Source organism: Arvicanthis niloticus, chromosome 18 (genome assembly GCF_011762505.2).
Source record: "Arvicanthis niloticus isolate mArvNil1 chromosome 18, mArvNil1.pat.X, whole genome shotgun sequence".
In the NCBI taxonomy this organism is placed as follows: domain Eukaryota; kingdom Metazoa; phylum Chordata; class Mammalia; order Rodentia; family Muridae; genus Arvicanthis; species Arvicanthis niloticus.
The window spans coordinates 18,411,506-18,436,716 of NC_047675.1; the positions used below are offsets into that span (position 1 = coordinate 18,411,506).

The window sequence follows — 25,211 nt, forward strand, 5'->3', positions numbered from 1 at the left end:
ACCTCATGTTCCTGCGGCACTCAATTTTGAACCATGAACTGTATGTATACTGATTGATGCTTTCACAAGGAAGGACATGGTCAAGCTTTTCATCACACTGAACCAGGTTTAAAGTGCCACCTAGTGGTAAACAAGGGACACTGTTTGATCTCATTTCCCACCAAAATGAATATTTCCTTTAGCTAAGTTTCTTTATCTCTTTTTCAACTTTTAAAAAATAGCAGAAAAATCATTGTTTCTCTCTGTTTCTCTACTCAGTCAAAACATTTTCATGTTTAGTTTGTTTCATAGCAAAGATATAATGAAGAATCTGCTTAAAATGCTGACAGATTGTAGAGGCCACATTCCCCACGTTCTCACCATGGGCAGATTGTAGAGGCCACATTCCCATGTTCTCACCATGGGCAGATTGTAGAGGCCACATTCCCATGTTCTCACCATGGGCAGATTGTAGAGGCCACATTCCCATGTTCTCACCATGGGCAGATTGTAGAGGCCACATTCCCATGTTCTCACCATGGGCAGATTGTAGAGGCCACATTCCCCATGTTCTCACCATGAGCAGATTGTAGAGGCCACATTCCCCATGTTCTCACCATGGGCTAAACCCTTCTGAAGACAACTGAACAACAGAGCTGAGCTGCTCGTCCCCCTTTATCTACTTGGGAATCTTACTTTTTGTCCATGCCTTCTCTCTCACAGCTATTGCTGGTCACGTGACGGGTTCTTTGTGCTTTAGGAGCACAGTTGTCAGCTTGTTTTTATATGACAGCCAAATTATTAAAGAACTTTTGGCATAGAACTTAATATTACCAAAATACTTAACAGTGAAGATCTAAAGATCTTTGCTAATTAATTTAGGAAATGATAATGATTAGACAGAGACAATATTGCTTTGTGTTAGATTAGTTCTCTGAATCTCTTTAAAAATTGATCGTTTCATGAAATCAAATAGTAAAGTTCTTAGTCTACTTTGTTTTCTGCAGCGTACTCCACTCAGTTTCCACCCTTTGACTACTGAATATCAGGAAACATGCACACGGACAGGGACATGCACGCGCACACACACATACGCACACACACATACTACTTATCAAACTTATCTCTTAGCACATACATGTTTTAAATCACCAACAAAGAAATAAACAGGCCTACAGGTGACTTCACCTGCATCATTTGGAGAGTGTTTCAGGGTGTGTGGTATCACGGGGTGGGAGGGAATGGACCTGAGTCATCACCAGCTCATTCTTACAAAAGCATCCAACATGGCAAAGCATTATGGGTTTTTATCAGAGTTTGTAGTGATCTGACGCTGTCATTTTATACAGGATACTAGTTATATTATTTCTAAAGTAGTGCTTTGTATGGTTTAATTAAATTATGGATTAAAACCCCGAGTTTTTAAGTGAAATCTTAACAAAACTGATCTGGGATGAGCCATTTCCTTTGGCCTTTCAGAACCTGGGTTTCTCACCTGAAGCCTTCTTTCTTACAAAGCTATTTAGTGCCATAGCAATCCAGTGAAGTGCTCTCTGTGAACGTGGGGGTGAGAAGCCTGCCTTCTGAGCCCCAGACAGTACCCCTGCTGATGCACTGGCTCTGCTCACCGTGTTGTTAGTGCTGTCTATGGGATCTTTGTCACTGTTAACACCATTTATACCTCTTGCCTCCTTTACACACGTTTATAACATTCATAATGTTGTGCTGTTTTTAAGTGACATTGACGTTTGGGTACCAGAGCCAGACCATTCCGAGGTTCCTGCTGCATGGTGGGACTTTGATGCTGATAAGTCTCTTCTTATTGGGGTTTTTAAGCACGGTAAGCAAGGAGTGAGGGGGAGAGTACTTTCTGTGGATAATGGAATCCCATGGTTTTTTAGTCTATTGGTTTTCACTTACAGTTTTATTCCCGACACACACACACGCACATAATCATTAAAACCATAGATTATCAAACTAAGTTTTTCATTCAAATCCTCATGAGAAGGTGGTATATGTGACTTGCCCTCTGGCTGGTCAGTGTTACACTGTTTCCTCTCTTAGAAGAGTTGCATCAATTATGTGTGTGGTCGGTTTATTCTGCTTTTCTTTTTTTTGTTGTTAAGATGTATTTATTATGGGGGCTGGAGAGATGGCTCAGTGGCTAAGAGCACTGACTGCTCTTCCAGAGGTCCTGAGATCAATTCCCAGCAACCACATGGTGGCTCACAACCATCTGTAATGGAGTCTGATGCCCTCTTCTGGTGTGTCTGAAGACAGCTACAGTGTACTCATATACATAAAATAAATAAATAAATAAATCATAAAAAAAGATGTATTTATTACTATTTTATCATTTGAATGCTTTTTCTCCATGCATGTATGCACTCTACATGCATGCCTGGTACACTCAGATGCCAGAGGACGGTGCCAGATTGCCTGGACCCTGATTAAGGATGGCTGTGAGCCACTCTGGGTGCTGGGAACCAAACCTAGGTCTTCAGCAAGAATAACAGTGCTCTCAATTGTTGAACCATCTCTCCAGCTCTGTTTTCATTGTTGCTGCTGTGGTATTTTTAATGATTTGTGTGCACATGCGGCCAATGCCCAAGTCATTCAAAAGAGAATGTTGGATCACCTGGGGCTGAAATTAAAGGCTGTTGTTAGCAGCCTAACATGGGTCCTGGGAGGCAAATGGAGGCTTTCTAAAAGAGCAAGAACACTCTTAACCACTGGGCCCTCCCTCTGGCTTTTCTTTGTAACAAATACATTAAATTTTTATGGTATTATTTGACTGTCTAATATTTTGTGACTATTTCAAGACAGTATATTTAACATGTGTTACTTAAATATAATGTTCCTTTAATCCCAGAATATCAGTACTCTGCATATAAGGAATCCTTGTGTTTTCACAATCTCTTTCTGTCTTCTGTATCTTTATAATTGGTGGCACTTCCAGGTTATGAGAAATACAACACGATCCGAGCAGACCCAGCATTGTGCTTCTTGGAAAGAGTGGGCAAGCCTGATGACAAGGCTGTTGCTGCTGAACAGAGAGCCAATGACTACATGGATGGGTACGTGCGTGTCAGACCCGTCGCCATGGGCTTGCTTTCCAGTGGGAGCATAGTCTTAGTGTGGTTCATCTTTGCTCTGTAGACTTGTTTAATGTTTGTTTTCTATGATTTACTTACATGTATGTATGTATAACATTTGCATGCCTGGTGCCCCAAAAGTCAGAAAGGGGCTTTCGAACTCCTGGGACTAGAGTTATAGAGAACTGAGAACCAGTTCCATGGATATCACGAATCAAACCTGGCTTGTCTACAAGAGCAGCAAGTGTTCTAATCCACAAAACCTAATTTCCAACTCAAGGTTTATCTGTGTCTTGTGTGTTGGGGGTGGGGGAGTTGTATCAGCATGACCATGAGCTTGGAGGGCATAGGTTAGCTTCAGGTGTTATTTTCATGGCTTGCCTACCTTGGTTTTTTGAGAGAGGCCTCTTCTCGGGGCCTCACTGAGTAGGCAGAGCTGGTAAGTGAGCAAGGCCCAGAGATCCTGGATCTGTGCCTTCCTACCATTGGGATCATAAATGTACCAAATCACATGACTTTCTGTGGTGCTAGGGATCAATTTGACCTCTAAGATAAGCCAAGAGATCATCAGTCTATTTATAATAATTAGAACATTTGTTATCCTAACAGGGATGTGGAAGACCCAGAATACAAGCCTGCCCCAGCAATCTTTAAAGATGATATAGAGGTATGTTTTGGATCACATTTTCTAAACCCCAGTATTGGGTATTCCTTGTAAGTAAGTTGACAGATATCACGAGTCATCATTTAAGATCGCCTGACATCCGCTTCTAGCCAAGATCAAAGCTGGCTTGGACATGTAATGCAGTTTGCCTGTATTTTATACTTTTTAGAACTAAGAAGTACAGCATCTTGGGAGAAAATTTGAAAACTGAGTAAAAGCAAATACTAGGGTAAACACAAAACCATGAAATTATACCTCCATGTCAAAGACTGCAATAAAGGAAACCATCTAGAGGATCCTAAGATGCCATCGCACTTCAAACAAGGAAAGTTAGTGTAGCGAGTTACTAGTTACAATAGTGGCAATTCAGGAATGAGAGCTCAGCTTATAAAGAGTGCAAGGAACATGGGAGCATGGGGTAGACAGGGGTGTAGGTTCACTGAGATGGTTCACCATGGGAGGATATTCGCTGCCAACTCTAAAGACGAAACCTCAGTGGTGGTAAGAGAGCAAACTCGAGGGCAGTGTTCCTGTGGCAACCCATACACAGCATGGCTGGCATGCATACATGCATGCATACACTAATCAGTACAAATAAATAAATGTAAAAAATAGTCAATACAAATGAATAAATTAAAAAATAATTAATACAAATAAATGAATGTAAAAAAATTAAGGGAGCGGTAATCTACCATTCCCTGTACTCAGAGCCCCCAAATAGGATTCCTATCCTGGTATGGTCTAAGATCCAGACTATAACAGAAGGACATGGCCGCCGCTCAGTAGATGGCCAGTGCGCGCCCACCCAGGAGCACCTTCCTAGAAATCTCGCTGCAGGTGGCTGGAAGTATGCTGTACAGTTGCCAAGGACACTTTTCCCAAGGAAAGTCTTACTGTAGGGATTCTTTGAGAAAGCACTCGAAGTAAGAACAGTTTCTGTAGCAGGAGCTGGGCTCTGGAAGAAGCTGGCAGATGAGGACTTCCCCAGCAGTAGGAAGTAAAGTTTCCCCTTTTCTTCTATGGCATCTGTCTAGTTTCTTCTCCTGACAAACCTTGACATCATACTGACTGTCAAGGGAAAAATAAAAGTTGAGAAATGGGGTAGCATGGCTGCACCTGCCATCTGCCTAGCAGACACTCAAGGAACGAATGGCTGTCTGAAGAAGGGGCAGAAGGGCACTGTGTGAGCAAGGTGTCAGTTGAAAAGACAGGAATCTTCAGTAAAATGACGTCCACATCTGTATACAACTGTAGATGCTCCAAAGGCCACTAGAGTGAATGAGGCTCCCCTGCCGCGGTGGTGACAACAGGGTCCCTGGAATAAATGGCAAGTCTGAATTTAAGGCAGTGCAGGGATCCCAGTTAAACTGCTCTGTTGTCAGGGCAAAGCTGAATCCACACACAGTTCAAGCTAACAAAGAGACATACCTTTGGCAATTAGGAGTAAGTGTCTATCTTTGAGGCTATATGCAGGACGAGAAAAGCAGCTCAACAGTAAAGCTTAAGGCTAAAGAGGATCAGAGGAGGGGAGCCAGCCTTCCTTCTAGAGAAGGAACCAGTGACTGATTTCAGCTATCAGAGGAACAGGGAGACGTGGTAATTGTGAGAACTCACCCAGGAAGTTGTGCTTTGTTTGTGCTGAGTACAGACTCTTAGTTCAGTAAGTTCTTGGGTTAATTCACAGGTCAGATTTTTTTTAAAGGTGTTGAAAGATAGGTCTCTTATAAAGAAGTTTTATTCTTTTTTTTTTTTTTTAATTTTAATTCAGTTACTTTGTGACAAGTGTCTGTCTCTTTAAAGGATGACGTTTCCTCACCTGGAGATCTGGTCATAGCAGATGGAGGTAGGCTGCACTTCTTCATCCTCATGACTGGGAGATCAACAAGTCACATTGTTGCGTTTCTAATCTGCATGAGTGCTATGGAACACTGACTGCTGTGCTTGTCAGAGAAACTGTGTACTGGGAATTTGACAGTGCTGTTAGGCTTTGCAAAGCCTTGACTCTGAATTTAGAGACTACACACTTTGACTATGACTTGGTTAAATCATTAAATATTAATGCAATAATGATGCACCTAATTTCTTATTACTTCCATATGTACATCAGGGAACAGCCTTCTTACTTAGTCTTTACAAAGCTACTGAGCAAGTTCTGTCATTACTGTTACTTTGTTTTTATTGTGTTTTGCTGGGATTGATTTTTTTTTTTTTTTTTTTTTTTTTTTTGTAATTGTGTTTTTAGACAGGATCTCCTGTTGCCCAGGCTGAACTTAAACTTACTACATAGCTACAGAGGACACTGAGTATCTGATCTCCCAAGTGCTAGGGTTGCAACCTTTCTCATCTCTGTTAGTTTCACTGACTGATGACAATAATGCCCCGGGGCCTCATGCTTGCTAGGCAAGCACTCGGCCAACTGAGCTACATCCCCAGTCTTCACAGTAGAGTTTAAAATATACATTTAAATACACAATTTTTTTACCTAATGGCTTCAAAACTGCTTTGATTACAAATTAATATTAATTCAACAAATAATTTCATGTTCCCTGGGTTTATAATATGAAGTATCCCATTGGTTTCTGTTTGGCTTTTAATTTATTTATGTCATTGAATAGTTGCAAGGCAGCATGATATATTAGACCTAGAATTCCTAGAGTTGTATTTTCTGTGCAAGAAAAATTCCATTCACTTGCACCACAGTCCTCTTGCTTTCAGTAACTCTTACATTGTAATGCTTTATAAGGTATCAACTTTTTTTCTTTGAGGTAGGATCTCACTCACTATGTAGCCCTGGCTGTCCTAGAACTCTCTATATAGACCAAGCTGGCCTTAAACTCAGAGATCTGACTGTCTCTGTGTCCTGAGTGCTGGGATTAAAGGTGTGTGTTACCATACCCAGTAACTTTTATTTTTAAGTTATTTTTATTTGGTTGGTCTACTTCCTATAATCAGACTGAAAGAAAATAATAAATATAAAGTTTTGTCTTTTGTGAGTGTCACACAGTATCTGCTTAGGTTTTATCATTGTTACTAATACAAGTTTCCTTAAATACAGAGGGTCAGTTGATGGAAGGGGATAAAGTGTATTGGCCTACCCCGTCAGCTCTGACCACACGGCTGAGACGGCTCATCACTGCATATCAGAGAACTAATAAAAACAGACACATCCAGCAAATACAGCCAACCTTCTCAGTGCCTGCCAATGTCATGCCACCTCTTTATGAGGAAGCCGCCCTGAACCCTAAAATGGCAGCCAAGATCGAAAGACAGCAGAGGTAAGATCATAGCAGTTTTAATATATGGTATCTGTGGCTGTGTTTTCATTTGGAAAATAATGAAGTTGTTGGATTTTCATCCTGATTAACCAAAACAAAAGGCTCACGTAAGTATATGCATATACTCATTCACTTACCGAAGCAGAATTATGAAAAAAATAAGCAAAGATTATTGCCTTATATTTACAATTCATATTTCATCAGTGTTGTCATTTTTACTAACTGAAATATTTAAAAAATAAAGGCATAGATAACATTTCTTTATGCAATTTTAAATTATCGATAGATCCAAAACTTAAATTATATAGAATTTATACAGAATTATATAGAATAAATTATAAATAAAGCCTTGTCTATCTTATTTTACATTAAAACATTTATAAAATTTAAGGCTACACAGAGAAACCCTGTCTCGAAAAACCAAAAAAAAAAAAAAAAAAAAAGAAGAATGAATGGAAAGCAAATCCATGTCTCCTTTATAAAAGGGTGAATTATTCAACTACTGTTGTTGAAGGGAAAGTGAGAAACCTTAAAACAGAAGAGCCAGGCACTCTGGAGACTGAGGCAGACAGATTGCTGTGAGTTTGAGACCAGCCTGGTCTACAAAGAGAGTTACAGGAGAGTCACGACAGTGTAGAGAGACCTTGTCTTTTTTTTTTTTTTCTAACTGTAACCAGCTTTATTAAAGATCCTTTTCATAAACAATCATGGTATTTCAGGCAGGACATGGGCAGACAATCAACAATATACAAGAACTTCCAAATTCCCTTCTTGTATAGACTACCAAAATCAGAAGAAAGCCACTATAAAACCCAATAAAATCTTCATTCAATGCTTTGAAAACGGGGAGTAGCTTAGAGTGAGGGTTGACATTTCACATTAAGGATGTTGTTTAACAACTTTTCACAAGCCGACCCTGACTTTCAGGAAATGAATATGGCAGAATTATCAATCTGAAGATCCACAATCTTTTATAAAAGGAACCCGTGCTCTTCTGAGAACACTCAGTGATGTCACTGTAAAGTCCACATTGCCCAACAGACTGGAAAACCAGTTTCGGGGGCCAGGTTCCAACAGGTCTCTGGTCTTAAGGGAATTAAGTCTCTGTTGATGGTACAGGGGGAAGAGCATATGAAAATGAATTTAGAGTTTCCCCAGACCACAAGGCATTTTGTGCCTTGGTGGCCACGTGTGTCAAGACCAGGACGTCTCTCCTGGAAACCAACAGAAGCTTTTCAAAATTATGAAGGAAAGAGGTTTTCTTTTCTATCCTCAATCCAGCTTGGGAGATATTTTGTTAGTGACACATGATCCTTCCCCCCCCCCCCAACAATGAAGTGTTCTGTGTGCTAACAATATAGCTTAAAAAAAAAAAGTAAAACAAAATTCTGCATTTTTATAAAACTTGATAAAAAATAGTATTTCAAACTGTACAGTCACCAGAAGTACACAGTTATCAAAAATGCACACATGTCACTTGGCATCTCCGGCACCTTCAGCTTTCTGTGCCTGGTCTGTTTTGGCATCTCCATTTTCTGCAGGGTTATTTGCATCCTTGCTAGCGTCGGCTTTCCCCTTCTTCCCCTTGGGTACCTTCTCTCCCTTCTTTGCAGGGGCCTTTTTAGTCTTGGGCTCTGGCTTTGGAGGAGCAGGTTTAGCAGACAACCTTGCAGATCTTCTCTGTGGCTCGTCCTTCGCCTTGGCTTTGTCTCCTTTAGCATCCCCTTCAGCCTTTCTTTTGGGCATGGCGGCGGCAGGGGACGTCGGCGCTGAACACGGGTATACAGCGGCGCGCGGGTTTGGTCCGTCCGGGGGTCGTCCTCGCTGCTTCTTCACACTGCTCCGAGACCTTGTCTTAAAACAAGACAGGGAAGTTAACCACAGAAGTTCCAACTTCTTTCCTTAAAATATCTTTCCAAGATTTATTCCTATTTTTTATCTGTGTGTGTGTTTCCCCTACATGTGTGTATGCATATGTGCCTGATGCCTCAGGAGGTCAGAAGGGGGGGGGCACTTTACACACGGAGGTATTGATAGCTGCACAACTGTTTGTTGCATGGAAATTCTAAAATTTACAGAACTGTTCCCTTGTCAGTAGATACTAGGTTGGTTTCTTTTTCACTCTGGTATATAGCACCAAGGGGTTTTTTACGTTGTTTTTTATAATTGCACAGATGTATCCTATAAACTTAAACAATGATTAAAATGTAAGACTTTCTCTGTACTATGTGTGGTGTGCTCCATTGGATGCCAAGATATATAATAAACTCTCGACTGAGTTAGGTATAGGGGTTTCTAATTTCTTCAAGTCTATTCTCATAGTTACAAAATGTCATTCCACCACCTTCCTGTGGTCAAAATTATCACAGAACCAGCCTAGACTAGACTTAAGGGAAGAGAAGCAGATTCCATCTCCACTGGTGATGAATGTGTGTGCCTATCCCCTTAGTCTGTTAGATATGGATTCATTTCCTAAAATAGTAGGGTTTTTTTTGTTCTGATGACATTTGATTGTTCTTTGTTTTGCATAGATAGGTGTTATGTCCTAAAGTCTGTGTTCAAAGATTCTTATAATTAGTTTTGGGTTTTTTGAAGATTTAGTTATTTTTTTTAAAGGTTTTCTTCCTATTGCTATTACTATTAACTGTGTGGTTCTGTCCAGAGGACTGAAGGTGTCATTCCTGCCTCTGAGGAAGAGGAAAGGGGTGTTGGATCCCCTTGGAGCTGGAGTAAAGGCATTTGTGAGCCACCTAACATGGGTCCTCTAGATATGTGTGTGCTATTGACCACTGAGCCAGCTTTCTAGCCCCTATTATTATGTTTTTTATGTGTATTATACGAATGTCTGTGCACCATGTGATACAGTGCCCACATAGGCCAGAAGAGGACATCAGATCCCCTGGAATGAGATGGGAAGCTGTGTTCTCTATGAAAGCAGGCAGTGCTCTGAGTGGATGAGGCCCCTTCTGGTTTTTTTACTTTGCATTTCTAGCTTTACTACAACTTCCTCCAGCCAAGAATGCCCTACTTAGTTTTAGTCCTGCAGTTTATTTTTCTCTGTTATCTGCAAACGCTTACTGTCTGGTCCGTACCGCAGCCCATTCTAGCCATGAGGTCCATGCGGGATGTTCAACCAGATATTAGTAAGTATTAGATAACATCATTTTCTCCTTTTTCTGTGCTCATATAGCATTCACTTAACTAAGCCATTACTACAGTAGTGCACAAAATATTGTGATGGCAAATGTTTTCTCTATCTTGGTCTCAGTTGCAATTTTTGTGACGATAATCACTATCATTTTTAGCAATTACTTCTGTTCTGAATAATCTTTTAATAGGCCTTCATTTCCCAGAGCATTCTCTGCACCCAGGCCTACAATCCTGATTGAATTAGTGTCTCGGGCTGTATCTTACATCGTAGCTACATTTCTCCCCTCCTCCGTCTTATGTGTGTGAGTGCTCTGCCTGCCTATATGTATGGGCACCGTGAGTGTGTCTGGTGCCCACAGATGTCAGAAGGCAGCATCAGATTCCCTGGAACTGAAATTACAGATAGGTGATTGTGAGCTGCCATGTGGGTGCTGGGAACTGAACCCAGGTCCTCTGTGAGAGCAGCACGTGCTCTAACTACTGAGTCATCTCTCCAGCTCTTACACTAAACTTCTCACATTGGTTCTGAGAATTGAATATTATAATCATTGATGCATTGCTATGACAAAATGAGCCATTAACATTTTTCAAAAGCCTTTACCATTTTTTTCTATAACACAAAAATTCAATGAGTTAAGCAAGGACCATAGTGTGTACATGGATACTGTAGTATAAAATTTTGTGTCTGTGATAAAAACTTACCCTGTCTCAGTGTCAGAAGCATTCTCCTGAAAAGAGGTTGCATTAGTGGGCCTTAGAGCTTTGTAATTCGATCCCAGCTCTTCCCCTCTGTTCTCACTGAAAGCAGGAATACTTGTCAGCCCTTGAAGTGCAGAACACTTCCTGTTTTACTTATTCCTTGCCTCTTCCTCCACCCACGTAAGCCTTGTCCAGTCTTACTCTCCAGCATGCCACCGCTCACCCAGGATGCCTTTGTGGGTTGGGTTTTGGTGTTGTTTATTTGTTTGTTGTTTACATTATTTTATTTGTGTATGGGGTAGAGTGTGTGTGTGTGTGTGTGTGTGTGTGTGTGCAGGTATCAGAGAACAGCCTGCAAAAGCCTCTTTTAGTTTTGCACCATCTGTATCCTAGAGCAGACTTGGTGGCACATACTGCTTTATCTACTGGCTGCTTTATCATCAGGCTGGTACATTGATGATTTTCTTGATTACTCAAGTCTGTCTTCTCTGCCCTCCTAAAATTCTTTGTATATCACATACAATAATAAATAGTATTTCATACTGCAGGTGAGTCTAAAAACATTTTATCATTTTACTTAATGACAGTGTCATATAATTTTGTATTCCATGCATATTTTTTCTCATTAGTAACTATGCAGAAGCCAGTTGATAATATTTGAAGGAACAGACAGTATATATCAATTAAGTTATAGATGTATGAGTCAACTAGAATTTTAAAATGATTTCCAAGGCCAAAATCTGGCTTTAGCCAGGCAGTGATGGCGCATGCCTTTAATCTCAGCATTTGGGAGGCAGAGGCAGGTGGATTTCTGAGTTCGAGGCCAGCCTGGTCTACAGAGTGAGTTCCAGGACAGCCAGGGCTACACAGAGAAACCCTGTCTCGAAAAAAACCAAAAAAAAAAAAAAAAAAAAAAAAAAAAGAAAGAAAGAAAGAAAAAAAAATCTGGCTTTAATCCTATAAGGCATTAAGTACTATTAGCATTTTAATCAGTGTTATAGTCATTATTTTCACCATTAATAAATAACTTAATGATGTGTCCATGTATTTTTTTTATCTCAATCTGATTAAATACAGATGGACAAGGAGAGAAGAAGCTGACTTTTATAGAGTTGTGTCTACATTTGGAGTAGTTTTTGACCCAGACAGAGGCCAGTTTGATTGGACAAAATTCAGAGCTCTGGCTAGGCTACACAAGAAAACTGATGACAGCTTGGAGAAGTATCTGTGTGCGTTCATGTCCATGTGTCGGAGAGTGTGTCGTCTTCCTTCCAAAGAAGGTATGTATAAGGTTTTGCCTGTATAAATCAAAGAAACAAAAATATTAAATTTAAGAAAGTCTAAGTTTTTAGAACTGTAAATAAATTATGTTGACAGACTCCTGTTCCTTGGATCTATTACTGCAGTGAGATAAAGAGAGTAAAGATACCCACCAAACTTTAAGAAAACAACTTGTTTAATTTTCTAGCATTGGTGGGCAGAGGGAGGTGGATCTTTGAGTTCAAGGCCAGCTTGGTTTACGTAGTTTCAAGCCAGTCAGGGCTATGTAGAGAGGCCCTGTCTCTAACAAACCCCAAAAAGAAAATAAATTGTGCTATTTCAAGAAAACACTACTCCCTTGTAACCATCCACTGCCTCTAGCTCTTACAGTCTTTCTAGTCCCTCTCAGTTGTAACAGCATGTGTAAGACTTGTACCAACTCAAGGCAAAACCCCAACATGGAGAGGGGAATAGGCAAACATCCCATCCCTAGCTAAGGAGCTTTGGACAATTGAGCTTTCTTTAAGGATGTAGCCCCTGGTAAGTCTACTGTGCTCCAGTGCTGGCCACACATCCAAGAGCATCAGAGCAGTGCAAACTGTACCTGATGGGTTTCAGATAAAAACAGGATGCAAAATTGGTTGGACACGAAAGCAAGGTTAGATCTGGACTTGTGGTCCCTAACAGATTTACTGCCAGTCTGCCAAATCATGTAGCAGATCTCTTGATTATCCAGTGTCAGGAAATTCGGGGTAGTTTCAGTCTGCTTTATTTATATGTATAAAGTAGGCACCTAATGAATAGTTATTATTCTGTGTTGCTAGGAAATAATGGCAAGTAAACAAAATTGCATTAATTCAGTACAGATATATTTCAGCCTCCCAAGTATTATGCTAGCTGAATCCTTGGATTCAACTATTTGGATTTTACCAGGGTTTTTTTGTTTGCTTGTTTTGTTTTGTTTTGTTTTTTACCCTTGTACATTTCTGAGGGCAGGAGGTTGATGCTTGTTCTGGGACAGGGTTTTGCCGTGTAGCCTGGCTGGCCTTGACCCCACTGGAATTTCAACTTGCCTTGGGTCACAGTCCTCCTGCCTTTTTCTTTTCTCAGGGTTGGGATGATTGGCACCTCTACCACACTTGGCTTCTGGGATGTACACTTGTGTTCTAGGACCCCCATGTGTACTGAGTATTCTCACTGTTCCTCATAGTAAAGACCTAAATATCATAAGTCATCTTGTGATATTTCCTTGTGTTTCATTTTGAGTTTTTATAAGATCAGATGATGTGTCATTTTCTTTTTTCTATTTTTGAAACAAGTACTTGGTTGGCACACAATGCCAGCCTCCGTCTCACTGAGGTGCACCTGCCTCCCCAGTGCTGGGATTAAAGCTGTGTGTCCTCATGCCCACTTCAGTGCAGGTTTTGTATTCAGTGTTAATAATGTTGTAAGGTTTGTGCTGGCAGGGTGGTACTCATCCGGATCACTAAGCCAAGGTAGTTTAGGATTTATTTTTCTACTTTATGTTTTCCCACATAATTAACAGATAACTTGGAATCTCACAAATCCTATTTCTGCTCAAACTTTCAAAAATCTATTTGTGGGCTGGAAAAATGACTCAGTGGTGGAGAGCACTGGCTGCTCCTTTGGAGGACTCAGGTTTGATTCCCAGCACCCACATGACAGCCAACAGTTGTCAGTAACTCTAGCTTCAGGAAATCCACCACCCTCTTCTGGCCCCTTTTGGCAGCAAGCACATACATGGTTGCATACATGTACATGCAGGTCAAAAATCTAGATGCATAGAATAAAAAAATAATCAAAAAATTAATCCTTTGTTTTTAGTGCCTTCTATTTACTCAATCTTGTGTGCAATAGAGTCTCTGTGAAATTCCATTGTAAGGAAGAAGTCTTCCTCATTGGAGTCATTTAAAGGTTGTAACCTATAAACTATGAACCCAATACTTTATTTTTGCTCAGACCTTATATATGTTTTTATTATGAGTTCTACAGGTTAGTTCTTGCATTAGTGTAATAACACATTATCTTTTAAATTGATTTCCAAGAGCCATTAACCAGTTCCAAAAGGTAGGACCACATCAAAACAAATGTACTGTGATCTAATGCTGAAGCAAACTCCTTTTCCTAGGCCAGCCTGGTCTACACAGTGAGTTCCAGGACAGGCAGGGATCTAGACAAGAGACCCTAGCTCAAAAATCAAAGCAAACAAACAAAATGTCTTTGTAACTCTATAGAGCTTTTAAAGTTACCTTGTGTTAAATCTTCCATAAAGAATTTTTGAGATTAATACTTTGGTCCTTGTTTCAATATAGAATTGGTCGATCCAAATATTTTTATTCAACCAATCACAGAAGAACGCGCTTCTAGGACTTTATATCGCATTGAACTTCTAAGAAAAGTACGGGAACAGGCCCTTCGCCACCCACAGTTGTTTGAACGCTTGAAGCTCTGCCATCCAAATCCAGACTTACCTATCTGGTGGGAGTGTGGCTCTCACGACAGGGATTTGCTCATCGGTGCTGCCAAACATGGAGTAAGCCGGACCGACTATCACATTCTGCGTGATCCTGAACTCTCCTTTATGGCAGCTCAGAGGAACTACAGTCAGAGTAAGGCGGCTCATACAAGGACCTCTACCCCACTTTTACAGCAATACCAAGTAGCACTTTCTGCTTCTCCTCTTACCTCTTTGCCTAGACTGCTAGGTGCTAAAGGTACTCTTCTAGAGGATATGAAAGTTAAGACTGAAAGCCTTACAGAAGAGCCCCAGTCCTCTGAAGGAGAATCTATGTCTTCTATGGAAACAAGGACACGAGTTAAATCTGAGCCTGTAAGTCCAAAGAACGGTGTTTTATCACAGGCTACTGGAGACCAGAAATCTGGTGGGAAAAGTGAAACAGACAGACGCATGGTCGCAGCCAGAACAGAACCCTTAACTCCAAACCCAGCTTCTAAGAAACAGAGAGTCCACAAAAGAGGGTCAGAGTCCAGTTCTGATTCTGACTCTGATTCTGAGCGCTCATCGTGTTCTTCCAGATCCTCCTCCTCCTCTTCCTCCTCCTCTTGCTCACACTCTCGATCAGGCTCTAGTTCTTCTTCATCCTCATCTTGTTCTTCGGCATCCTCCTCTTCCTCCTCTTCCTCCTCATCTTCCTCATCTTCTTCTTCATCATCATCCGAAGAAAGTGACAGTGAAGAAGAGGTCCAAAAGCGAGGTACATGCACACATTTGTTATCTTTATGACAGCTTTTCAAATGAAAATGTATAAAAATTGATTTAAATAACTGAAGCGTGCTTAAAGTTGTAAGCTTAAATTTTATGCTTGTAAATTTTCTTAGAAAGCATGATTGAGGAGATTGGAGTTACTTACATAATCCCTATTCTGTAGACTAGTCGAACAGGGGAGTTTGAAGTTTTACGTACCAGCTTGCATTTTTTATGATTGCCTTAAGTCACTTCTTTCCCCAGAACAAATTTATTATGAACAAATAAAGAATGTTTATAGCAACCACTAGGATCCTTAGATTAAATAGACAAACAAGAGTATTGTTCACCATATTTGCTGCCTACAGCCCATAGAAGGACTTACAGTAAGAACTCTGCCTCTCCACAGAGGAGCATCCTTTCCTGCAGTGTCTTTGCAACAAAAATGCATCAGCATTGAGCTTGTTCAGGGACCACTGTAGCCTAAAGAGCCTCGTCTTCCCCCAGGGCTAGAGGCCTTTGTCACAGCTGTCTAGTCTAACTTCCAGGGCTATGACGGCGAGCATGCCCAGGTCTAAGAATTATCTTATTTAGAGAATTGTGGGGAATTTAGAAATTACATAGGATTGTAGAAGGATACATAAATTGTTTCATGTGGGTTTTAAAGGGTAACTGTAACTGTTGTCATTAGAAGGTACACCTCATGTGAAAGCCTATGATGAGGAAAGTGTCGCGTCACTAAGCACGACCCAGGATGAAACCCAGGACAGTTTCCAGGCAAACAATGGAACGCCAGAGTCTGCTTACCTGTTACAAAGTGGATATATGCTGGCAGCCTCATATTGGCCAAAGGTAAAAGAAGTTTGTAAGCTGAATAGCTTTGATGGTAGACATTCTTTTGTTTTGTTTTGTTTTGGACCATGTCTTACTGTACTTACTCTGGCAGTCAGACTGGCCTCATACAGATATCTGCCCACCTCTGACTCTCTCTGACTCTCTGCTTCCATCTTTGTCCCCTCCTCTGAAGCTCTGGGATAAAAAGTGTGCACCACCGCATCTGGCCTAATGGTGGATAGTCTTATGTGAAAAAAAGGGTCACTATAAAGTTATGATGACATTTTGATATTTGCATCAAAAGTATAAATTATTACTGCCTGTTAAATGAGTTATACCTACATGTATATGCTTCTCGGTGTAACTTTAGAATGTTTAGAATGAAGGACAGTGAATGCCTTTTGTAGATGTAACCTACCAAAAAGTTCATTCTAAATAGGTACACTCAGTGGTACAAGCAGCTACAACTGGATTACTATAATCCCCATGTGTGACTAGACTAATACAGGGTGCCTCTGGGAATGAGGTTGAGAAGTGAGAAATGGAGGAGCCTGGTCTCTTTCTATATTTCTTTTTTGTTTTTTGTTTTTGTTTTGTTTTGTTTTGTTGGTTTTTTGAGGCAAGGTTTCTCTGTATAGCCCTGGCTGTCTTGGTACTCACTCTGTAGACCAGGCTGGCCTTGAACTCAGAAATCCACCTGCCTCTGCCTCTGCCTCCCAAGTGCTGGGACTAAAGGCGTGCGCCACCACCACCTGGCTCTTTCTATATTTCTAAGTACTACTTTTATACATTGCATCTGCAGCTGCAGTTCCACTAAGAGAGTACTGTGCTAACATTCATAGAGTCTCAAGTTTAACTGGCTCTTGCGGTTCACATTAATATTACATTTCTATAATTTAACCAATTGGGAGGATCCTTGGGCTATTTAGTAACTTCAAGGATAGCCATAAAATTTAAAATAATAAATATATCTTTGTGGTTTAATGCTTTTGAACTTCACCAAAGGGAATTTGTACTTAAATCATGTACAGAATTACAGCACATATGAGAATATATAAGCATACTACACACACTGTTATACCTGGCTGAAACCATCAAAGCTCTTAGATTATTTGATCTCCAAAGGTCTGCCCTAATTACTAAAAGAATACCTTGATGTAACCTGCTTTTCTAGGACCGGGTAATGATCAACCGCTTGGACAGTATTTGTCAAACAGTTCTGAAAGGGAAGTGGCCATCAGCTAGAAGACATTATGATGCTAACACGGTGGCGTCTTTCTATACCACAAAACTGCTAGATAGTCCTGGAGCAGCTACAGAACACAGCGAGCCCAGTGTCCCCACGCCCCCAGCTGTTGCTGTCAAAGAAGAGCATGAACAGTCAACACAGATGTCAAAGGTGAAGAAGCATGTACGAGAAAAGGAGTTTACAGTGAAAATCAAAGACGTATGTGCATTTTTATTGCCCTAGGGCCTGGTTGCGATTGCGGTGTGCAGCATGCTTTTCTGCAATGGCTGCCTGCTCTCACTTTTCCTTCTTTCCTTCCTTCCTTCACATACTTGTCTCAGGGTATTGCATTGCTTCCTTCCTGTATCTACGTTGTTCAAGTTGAGTATCCCATTAATGGGCTCATCACTAAATAGGCTTCTCTCCTGAGAATAGTTCTGAACAAGGTGTTTCCTGAACACTGTGACTATTTCTGTTCTGGCCTTTTTAATATTTCTGTGGTATATCAATGTACTTTCCCCCTCAAGCATTTAATGTGCCCCATTATTAGGAATGTTTATTTTAATATTATTTTGAATTTTAAATATTTGCTATCTAAAATATGGGTGAGATTTAATGTGGAGGGCACACATATAACCCTGGCCCTTTAAAGGCTGGGGAAGAAGTAGGGAGAGATTGAGGGCAACTTGAGGGCGCATAGGAAGGCCATATTTCATATAGGAAAAATTCATACCAGTATATATGTATACGTGTGGGTGATGTCTCTAAAATGTCATACATAATGTACCTAGAGATGTCTGTCTGCCCCTGAAAATGTTACAATTATGTACTTCTCACATGAAAAACTTTGGCTTGTATTCATAGAAGTGATGAGTGTTTTTCCTGTTAATTTGTGAACAGGAGAACCTCAGGAGTGTCAGGGATTTTGCCTTCACTCTAAGTAAAATATTTTTCTTAATATCCTATAGTAAGGTTTTTAGTAATGTTTTCAGTCTTGATAATGGTTCTGAATTTTTTTTTAATAGGAAGGTGGTTTAAAGTTGACATTTCAGAAGCAGGGGCTTGCCCAGAAAAGACCATTTGATGGCGAAGATGGCGCCCTGGGCCAGCAGCAGTACCTCACTCGGCTTCGGGAGCTCCAGAGCACTTCCGAGACTAGCCTTATGAACTTCCCCAAATCTGTGCCAGCATCAGGTAAATGTGCAAATAGTAACTTAGTATTAACAACATGTTCCTTGCCATTTCCAAATTTTCTTTTATACACATTTTAAATAAAAAAAAAATATATTTTCTCTTTAGTGTTGGGGACTTCTTTAACACCCACAAAGTAGTAAGCATAATATTAAATATTATTTCCTAGGATGTGTATATATGGGGTGTGTGTGTATCAGTCTGTCTGTGTGTGTATATAGTATATATTATATAGCAATGTAGTTTATGTAGCTACTACTATTATGTTTCTTTTTGTTATATCAGTACTTTTATATTAACAATATAAATATAAAGGCTGAAGGGATGGCTCAGTTGTTAAGAAAGGATGCAGCTCTTGCAGAGGACCTGGGTTCAGTCCCTAGCACCCTCTTCTGACAGCCACAGATGCCTTACCTCTAGCCCCAGGTGCTTCAGGGCCCTCTTGTGAACTCCACAGGCATCTGCACTTGTGCACACACACATATACACATACTTTAAAATTAATCAAATCTTAAGCAATATAACAATGATATGCATACTGTGTGATAGTGATTACAACACTAGTTTTAAAACTGTATAAACCCATGTTAAAGTCTTAGGTATTATTAACACTATGTAGTTATATCAGTATTCTAATACACTTTGATAATTATAAATGTGAATGAGCTGTCTTCCTTCCTGGACTTTTTGGAAATTAGTTAACATTAACATTTCTGAGCCTTCTCATTGTATGTAAGATGAAGTAGGAGGAGCAAGATGTGATATCTCTGTGATGAATTAAATAAAACAACATACAAAGAGGTCAGTAAAGAGTTGAATCCTTGTCAGGTAAGGTAATTCATGCCTAGAATCCCAGAATGCAGGTAGAGAAGGCAGGAGGGTGGGGTAGGAGGCCCGTGTGAACTGCTACTTGAGAGAGACCTAGATTACCAAGCTCCAAGCTTTTAAATTGAGAGACAAGCATGGTTTTAATCCAAGAACTTATTAGTTTGGTATATAAAAGAACTAACTTCAAATACATTTAGAAAAGTTGTAATGTTCGATTTAAGTTTTCAGTCACTGTTTTGCATTTTTAATTTGACTAGGTACTTCCATTCAGGCAACCTTTGGTGCCAACGGAGCGATTCTAGACAACCAGCCCACAGTGAAGAAAAGGCGGGGAAGGAGAAGGAATGTAGAAGGTGCTGACATCCTCCTTTTGAACAGAAATAAGCCACCTAATCATGTAAGTAAAACTATTTTAAAGTTATTTAACTTTAAGCCTGAAGTTCAGTCCTAATAAGTGCACTTATTATTTTATATTTTAATAAAATAAATAATAACAAAATTAGTTTTCCATACACTTAAATTGGATCTTAGTAATATTTGACACTGGCAAAGAGTTATAAAAATTTTAGCTTTAAAAGGCTTGGCAGAATTTTATACAATGCTTTTTTTCTTTAAAAAAAAAAAAAAAGTGACCATTGAATCTGGACATGGTAGAGTAGTTGTGTGACCTCAGTATGCAGGAGGCAGAGGTCCTAGAATCACGGCCAGCTTCAGGCCATCCTAGTGTGTATGTCATGAATTCCGGGACTTTCAGGAATGTATAGTAATACCTGGGGTGAGGAGAGGATGTGACAAATTACTCTGTTGTACTAAAATTAGAATAATAAAGAGTGAAAATAGAAATTGTATTTGATGTTTTCCGCAGTTTACTTTAGACTTAACCACCTCACAGATTTCCACAGGCATAAATCCAGCACTGTCCTATTCTCAGCCTCCAAGAATTCCTGATACAGAAAGTCCTGTTCCCGTTATTAATCTCAAAGACGGGACAAGGCTCGCAGGAGATGATGCGCCGAAGAGAAAGGACCTGGACAAATGGCTTCAGGAGCACCCCGGTTATGTGGAGGACCTAGGAGCTTTCATTCCAGTAAGTAGACTTTACAGTCTCTGTGGGTTTTGTTCTTTTGAGTTATCAAACATATACTAAATATCTGTTCTGCCTAAGATTTAGGAAAAGTATCAAAGAGAAATAATTACCATTTCCTTTCTGTATTTAATAAATATTTAATTGTAAAAGTCACTTGAGGCAGGATACAGTGGCACACATCTGTAATCCTGGTGCTCCAAAAAGATTTTTGTTATGTTCAAAGCTGTTTTCTGTTTAAAAAATAAATTTAAAAAAAAAAAAAAAAAAAAAAAAAAAAGATGGGCTGGAGAGATGGCTCAGTGGTTAAGAGCTCTTCCAGAGGTCCTGAGATCAATTCCCAGCAACCACATGGTGGTTCACCATCTGTAATGAGATCTGATGCTCTCTTCTGGTGTGTCTGAAGCCAGCTACAGTGTACTCATATACATAAAATAAATAAATAATTCTTTAAAAAAAAAAAAAAAGCCTCCTGATGTACTTTTGTACCCAATAAAGGCTACAGTGCTATAAAACTTCTAACTCTATTTCTCAAGAAGTTTATTTTAAAGTAATAATAAATACAAAGTGCTAAAATGTGTCTATGCTTGTATTACACTTAATACTTAATATCCTTTATTTCAATTAACATAACTTTATTAAGATAATATTATAATTATCTTATAAAAACAATTAAAATACTGAAAATTTAAGTAAATAAATGGTTCAAGGCCATATTGCAGGTATCTTTAAGCTGTACATGTAACAATTTCTTTCTTTCTCCAGAGTTTATGTTAAGCAAAGATCTGAGTTACTATATTTAATCTGTGTTTGTTCTCTGATGTGCTGTGTATATGCCTTTATATGTAATTAACTGTCTAGGCAGAGTCAAATATATGAACAAAGTTTAAAAAGGCATAGAAGTCTATTGTTTGTTTTTTAGTTTATTTTTATCAAACAGTAATATATTAAATTTATTGTACCACATATGTAAATGTAACATTTCTGTGTACTTTTTAAAGCAAAAGAGTAGAGACCTACTCCCTACAGTGAGGTAGCAGAGTTGTCATGGCTCCCTCTAGTATGAAGTTGAAATGGATTACCTCAGGAAAGCTGTGCCCCACCACATGAGCCTTGTGAGGACTAGGTCTTTTAGTTGTTACTGTTTGTTTGTTTGTTGTTTGTTTGTTTGTTTGTTCTGGGTTTTCCAGATATGGTTTTTCAGTGTAGCCCTCGCTGTCCTGGAACTCACTCTGTAGACCAGGCTGGCCAGTGCTAGGATTAAAGGCGTGTGCCAATGTGCCTCGCTTATTTTTAACTTATTGTTTTAAATTTTTAAAATTTGAAAACTTTACTTGTAATGTGTAGGGAATGTGATTATTACTGTTTCAGTAACAGAATAAAATTAACTTCCTTATTTTTTTTTATATAAAGCAATTAGATAATCTCTAGTTTTTAGAATGTTCTTTATATTTATAATACAATATTTGACCCAGTATTTCTGTTTTATCACCAAGAAACAGCCTAGTACTCTTAAACAGAAAGCTTCAGTTTGAGATTTTAGATGCCTTTCATATTTCTAGTTTGTATTGCAGTTAACACAAATTTTCAGTCTTTTCTTTAATTTCTTTTGCTTTATTGTCAAATATTTCTATACTTATATGAAAAGAGGTCTTCACTAAATGTATCAGGGCATGAAAATGAATGTTGCAATTATGAGAAATTTGAATTCACAACATGTTAGAAAATGACATTCTTGTATTCAACCAACATAATTAAACTGAGTGACACTACTAAGCACTAGGTATAATTTTAGTAACAGCTAGGACTACACAGTCTCAAAAACAAACAAACAAAAGGGTACAACAGAGATGAGGTGTGTGAAGTGCCATGATCAGAGGCAGAACAATTAACAACCAAGGCAGAGTGAATATATGAAGACAGTAAGAAATGTGAATAGTAACTAAGAAAAGATCAGTGAGCATTGACTCCTTTAGCACAGGAGGAGGAAGGCGAGCTGGGCCCTGTTAACAGTCAGTGAGAGACAAAGTTGATGTAGGGTTTTAATTTTTATTGCTAGATATGAAGGGTTTGGAGTCTTGTCTTTTATTTACTTATTGTTTTACTGGGAGTGGTTTTGTGTTGTTTTGTTTTGTTGAGACAGGGTCCTTCTATGTAGCCCTGGCTGGCGTGGCTCTCACAGAGATCTGCCTGCCTCTGCCTCAGTGCTGAGCCTAAAGGTGTGCTTTACTACACTCGGTGTGATCTTTGATTTGCACTGTAAAAAATAATACTTTTTCTATTGTAAGGAATATATAAAAAGAGAATAATTAAGAGAGAGTGAGAGAAATGAAGGTTCCCAGCACAATTATGAATTGTTGTAGCAGGGTTTGGTGGCATACAGCTGTAATCTCAGGATGTAGAAGTCAGAGGCAAGAAGGGCACCAGTTCTAACATACCCTTGGATCAGAATAAGATTAGGGCCAGCCTCGGCTACCTGAGAGCCTGCCTCAAAAACAAACAAGTAAAGAAATGATCAGAGCACAGAGGAAGCCTAAGGAGTTTCCCCTGAAATTTACTTCATGAGAGACTTATCAAAGGATGTTTAGCTCATGACACCAGGTGTTTTCAGAGGAAACTGCTCCATCAGCACTGCCGACCCTCCAGGTGTCAGGTGATGCTCTCTCTGTGGGTGCTGCTGCGTCAGGGAGAGCCTGCAAGGGAGCACTGCAGGAGTCATACCTTCACACAGAACCATACAGTGATCATCACAGTGGCCTTGAGTACACTTTCGAATAAAAAATTTGAAAAGAAAATTGAAAGTCTTAAACTTCAAAGACTTTAATTCAGACTAACTAGAGAGTGGGAGCTTTCAAGTTACACAGGCTGAGCTCCTGGCATCAGTTCACTTGCACCATTCTGATCAAGTCCACAAGCTTCAAGGTGTTTCTTGGTGTGTTTTAGAGAGTGCAGCTTCACGAGGGAAGACCCAAACAGAAAAGGCATCGATGTCGAAACCCAAACAAACTAGATGTCAACAGCCTCACTGGAGAGGAGCGTGTGCAGCTGATTAACAGACGGAATGCAAGAAAGGTATCTGTACGGCTCCTTGCTCTTCCACGCTCGTTACGGGTTACATTATGCATTATTTTCTAAAAGACGAGAGAATGGGAAACCTGGCACAGCTGAGGGGAAGACATCATGATAATTTTATATAGTCTGATATCAAATCCCACAGCTAGTGAGTGAAAGAAGCAAGCCATAGCACAGATCTGGCCAAGCAGTGTTGCTATGGATGGCTGTGTACTGGATAAGGGCACTCTGTCTACTGCGGTGGTTCCTTCAGGGGACATTAGTTGCTGTCCCTGACTGGTTCAGTCGCCATGCTCCGCATAGTGGGGGAGGGGCAAGAAGGGAAGAATGCTGCCTTCATCTACACGGAAGAGGTCATCCTTCTTACGTGGCTTGAGGTACCAACCCACGTGTCTTGTGCCAAAAGTCCAGAAACCTTACTCAAAGGTGACATCATTTACATTATCACTGTAATAAATGGGTTGCCTTTTTATCAGTGTAACGTTTTGTCAGCTCAAGTTAACCTTGTTTTCTCAAATAGGCATATTATATAATTTTTGATGGAAATAAAATGTTTCAAAGTTTACTTTATAGGTGAATGGAACTTCTATGCTTAGCTTGTGCCAACTATTCACAAGTTATTAATAGTTGAGCTTTTTTCTTGTTTATATTATGACTAATCTTAACTTTGGTAGGCCTTCCAAATAATTGTTTGTAATGACATTTTCATACGTGTATATCATTGTCCTGTGTTCATTCACCTATGTATCACCCTCCTTTGTTCAGTGTCCCCACTAACCAGTCAGACATTTGCTGCACAGACATGCATGAGACAAAGCACTCATCACATAAAATGATACTTATTAAAAACAACAACAAACACCTAAGTTGAAAATAATAGTAAAAGTGTAGGGAAAGGGGACACCATGGGGTCAATAACCACAGAAATGTGTGTTGGAGCAGCCTCTGTCTGGTCCTCCAGTCCCAGCGCTGCTGGGTGGTGGCTTTGGTCACATTGGAGTCTTCTTTCACTAGGCCTTCTATGACTTTAGCATGTCAGCAACTCTTCATCCAGCCCAAGTTCATCCATTACAAACTGCCTGTGTGTGGTGACTAGACGCCCCAGGCTTCCTGACTTCTAATTATGCCTTATTTTCAAGCCTCTTGAGTAGCTCAGTCCCATAATGGTACATGGGGTTTATAAAACCCCATAAGGTTTACAAAATCCAATGTTGACTTTTCCCATGATGATTTGTTATGCAGGAGTCCCACCAAATTCCCCAACAGGGTTTGAAGATGTGAAAACTCATTCTGTGGTTAGGTCTGACTGCCAGTCTCTTTAAACTAGGAAAGACTAGATTACCTTCTGGAAAGTTCTTTGGTTCTTCCTCCCACCAGGGAATCATGTGAACTGGTTCGTCTTTTAAAGTGTTTTATCTTTTCACTTTTTCTAGGTGTTTCCAGCTATTGTGTGATCTCTTTTACACCTTCTGCTGCTTGCCTCTCTCTCTCTTTCTCTCTCTCTTGGGTAGAGTCAGCTTTTGTGTCCCTGACTTTTCCCAGCCTTAGCATCAAACAGTGGTTGCTTCTAGTCCAATGAATTTAAGGTTTTTAAAAATTATTTATTTTTTACTTATATGTACATTG

At 39.7% G+C, this 25,211-nt stretch overlaps 1 protein-coding gene and 1 pseudogene across 17 annotated transcripts in view; one reads left to right on the forward strand and one right to left on the reverse strand.

The window, feature by feature from the left end:
- Window positions 1-25,211, forward strand: part of Chd9 (chromodomain helicase DNA binding protein 9) — a 214,173-nt gene that overhangs the window by 180,665 nt on the left and 8,297 nt on the right. For 11 of the 17 annotated variants that reach the window (XM_076915591.1, XM_076915598.1, XM_076915601.1 and 8 more), the window contains 13 exons: window positions 1,716-1,819; window positions 2,939-3,056; window positions 3,684-3,741; window positions 5,539-5,581; window positions 6,794-7,013; window positions 11,940-12,142; window positions 14,456-15,358; window positions 16,040-16,200; window positions 17,357-17,629; window positions 18,436-18,604; window positions 19,687-19,826; window positions 20,322-20,516; window positions 23,457-23,585. In XM_076915591.1, the coding sequence (XP_076771706.1) occupies window positions 1,716-1,819; window positions 2,939-3,056; window positions 3,684-3,741; window positions 5,539-5,581; window positions 6,794-7,013; window positions 11,940-12,142; window positions 14,456-15,358; window positions 16,040-16,200; window positions 17,357-17,629; window positions 18,436-18,604; window positions 19,687-19,826; window positions 20,322-20,516; window positions 23,457-23,585 (2,716 nt within the window). The remainder of the gene's footprint in view (window positions 1-1,715; window positions 1,820-2,938; window positions 3,057-3,683; window positions 3,742-5,538; window positions 5,582-6,793; window positions 7,014-11,939; window positions 12,143-14,455; window positions 15,359-16,039; window positions 16,201-17,356; window positions 17,630-18,435; window positions 18,605-19,686; window positions 19,827-20,321; window positions 20,517-23,456; window positions 23,586-25,211) is intronic. The other 6 variants (XM_076915600.1, XM_076915602.1, XM_034522495.2 and 3 more) reach the window with 3 other exon arrangements.
- Window positions 7,954-8,875, reverse strand: LOC117723093 (non-histone chromosomal protein HMG-17 pseudogene; annotated as a pseudogene).